Below are 2,513 nucleotides of genomic sequence, written 5' to 3'. Positions count from 1 at the left end.
AGGCCACACTGCCCAGCCCGGCCCCCGGAGAGCCCTGGGAAGCAGGCAGCCCCCACGCGGGGCCATCCCCGGCTTTCTTTTCGGCATGTCCAGTCTGTGGAGGACTCAAGGTAAACCCCCCTCCTTGAGAGCCACAGATCTGGCCTCGTGGCTGCAAAGGGGCTGAATGTGCCCCCAGACGGGAGAGGAGGTGGCGCTGGCCTCCTTGCTCTGTGTTCTGTGGGAGGGACTGGGGGGTGTCCCGGAGAGGGGAGTTGGAGGGGGCGTCCTGTGGCTGCCAGTGGAGGAAGGGGCTGATGGGGAGGTGAGTTCTGGGAGGCAGGGGCTCTGGGTCCAGCAGGTCGGGGTCACCAGAGCCCCAAGGCCCAGCTGCTTCACTCTGTGTCCCCCAACCCTGAGGATCAGGCGGGTGCTGCATCTCTGCTGGCTGGTGCCTCGCACTGGGGCGCCAAGGGCTGGAGGCCCCGCTGCTGGCCTTGTCCTCCTCGGGCCTCACGCCCGCTTCGTGGGTGGCCGGTTCTCCCCGCCACCTCTCTGGTGCAGTCACACCACCTGCTAAGCACCAAGCCACCACAGAGACCCCGGACACCCGGGCTCCGTGCGCGCTGGCCCTCGTCCCCTTCTATGGGAGAAACTGAAGCTCAGGAGGCTGCGTGACTTTCGGGGTCTCTGGGGTGTGGGCCCTACTGCTCCCCGATGAAGCCCTTGTGGGAAGGCTCTGGCAGCCCGCAGTGTCCTCGGAGCAGCCTCGCCTGCTGACCCCGCGGTGGGGGGCCGCGTGCCCCAGGTCCCTGGTGGGAGCCCCGCTGGCTCCCGTCTGCACCTCCTCGCGGGGCCAAACGCTGCCTTGGCATCTGGAGGCTCCGGGCCCTGCCTGTGTTTCCCCAGGCCCAGGGCTCAGCCCCGCTTGGTGCTCAGCAGCTCTGCATCGGAGGCGGGGCTGCATCTGGCCCATTGTCCACGCACTGGGTGGCTTCGTCTTGCACAGCCTGGAGCCGGCCCTGACCACGGTCCAGCAGCTCCCTGTGAACACCTCACTTTGTCCCTTTGCTGTCGGCCGTTTCTAAACCCGGACACTGTAATACATTCTTAGACTGGAAATAAAATGTTCTTTTCTTACCACCTTGTCCTCCTCCGTTGCCCAGCCACCTTACCTGCCCTCCACGCGGGGCCTCTGCCTGGATCCCAAGTCCCCGGGCCGGCCTCCTTGGCCTTTGTTTCAGAGAGTGCGAGAGGCCTCATCCGTCTTGTCAGCCTTGGGCCTGAACGCTGTGGTGTGTGGAGAGGCGGCTCCGGGCAGCCCTCGGGCTGGGATGTGCACGTGTGGTGTGTGGGGTATGTGTGGTGTGTGTGTGCACATGTGGCACATTCCTGGGTGTGTCCTGGAGACCACAGTGGGGTCTGCAGTACTCCCTCAGGCTCAGGCATGGGGCTCCTCAGGTCCGGGTGAGGGTGGACCCTCCAACCCCAGGCCAGGAGGGGCTGGCTCTGAGCCCGGGGTCCCTGCCCTGCCTGTCTCCCTGATATGGGGCTGAGTTCCAGGCTTGTCTCAGTCACCCCTGCACATCCTGTGGGGGTGCCTGCCTGCCACCCTGTTGGGGACCGACTCTGACAGGGGAGTCCTGGAGGGGTTTCTGCAGCGGTGCCTGGTCTCTGAGCCTCAGTTTCCTCTTGTAAATGGGATGACAGACCTCGCCTCGCTGGGCTGCACTGAGGGTGTGATGAGGTTATTCTTCAGGTACTCAGTAGCTGCCCGTCACCATCGCCCTCGCTGCTGGCACCTCCGGAGTTGGCCGCGCCAGTCTTGTTGCAGGACGAGTGAGGCTGTGGCTCCTCTGCTGGGAACCCGGACCCTCTCGGCAGAGTCCTCGTCATCCACACTCAGCCCTGTGTGTTCCCACCGTCGTCTGCCCAAGGCTGGGGGGGCAAGGTCCCTCTGGCGAGAGCAGACTGGGGCACCCCAGGGTGGCCTGGGGGTGGTGTGGGGTCGTGGAGCCTCTTGCTGGCGGGGCTGGGTCCCTGGATAGCCTTTCCCTGTGGGGATGCGGCCGGGCCGTCTGCCGCTCCCCACTATGCTTGTGAGTGGCCTCGCTCCGGGTGTCTGAAGGTTCCGGCCACCGACCCCGCGGTGGGGGGCCGCGTGCCCCAGGTCCCTGGTGGGAGCCCCGCTGGCTCCCGTCTGCACCTCCTCGCGGGGCCAAACGCTGCCTTGGCATCTGGAGGCTCCGGGCCCTGCCTGTGTTTCCCCAGGCCCAGGGCTCAGCCCCGCTTGGTGCTCAGCAGCTCTGCATCGGAGGCGGGGCTGCATCTGGCCCATTGTCCACGCACTGGGTGGCTTCGTCTTGCACAGCCTGGAGCCGGCCCTGACCACGGTCCAGCAGCTCCCTGTGAACACCTCACTTTGTCCCTTTGCTGTCGGCCGTTTCTAAACCCGGACACTGTAATACATTCTTAGACTGGAAATAAAATGTTCTTTTCTTACCACCTTGTCCTCCTCCGTTGCCCAGCCACCT

At 65.4% G+C, this 2,513-nt stretch overlaps 1 protein-coding gene across 1 annotated transcript in view; it reads left to right on the top strand.

Moving 5' to 3' along the window:
• DOK7 (docking protein 7) overlaps positions 1 to 2,513 on the top strand; it is a 33,845-nt gene that overhangs the window by 26,092 nt on the left and 5,240 nt on the right. The window contains exon 7 of the mRNA XM_012002197.1: positions 3 to 110. Within this exon, the coding sequence (XP_011857587.1) occupies positions 3 to 110 (108 nt within the window). The remainder of the gene's footprint in view (positions 1 to 2; positions 111 to 2,513) is intronic.

This window comes from Mandrillus leucophaeus, unplaced genomic scaffold, assembly GCF_000951045.1.
Source record: "Mandrillus leucophaeus isolate KB7577 unplaced genomic scaffold, Mleu.le_1.0 Scaffold68, whole genome shotgun sequence".
In the NCBI taxonomy this organism is placed as follows: Eukaryota; Metazoa; Chordata; class Mammalia; order Primates; family Cercopithecidae; genus Mandrillus; species Mandrillus leucophaeus.
The sequence above is the reverse complement of the archived record's forward strand: the minus strand, read 5'-3'. Positions and strand labels throughout refer to the sequence as shown.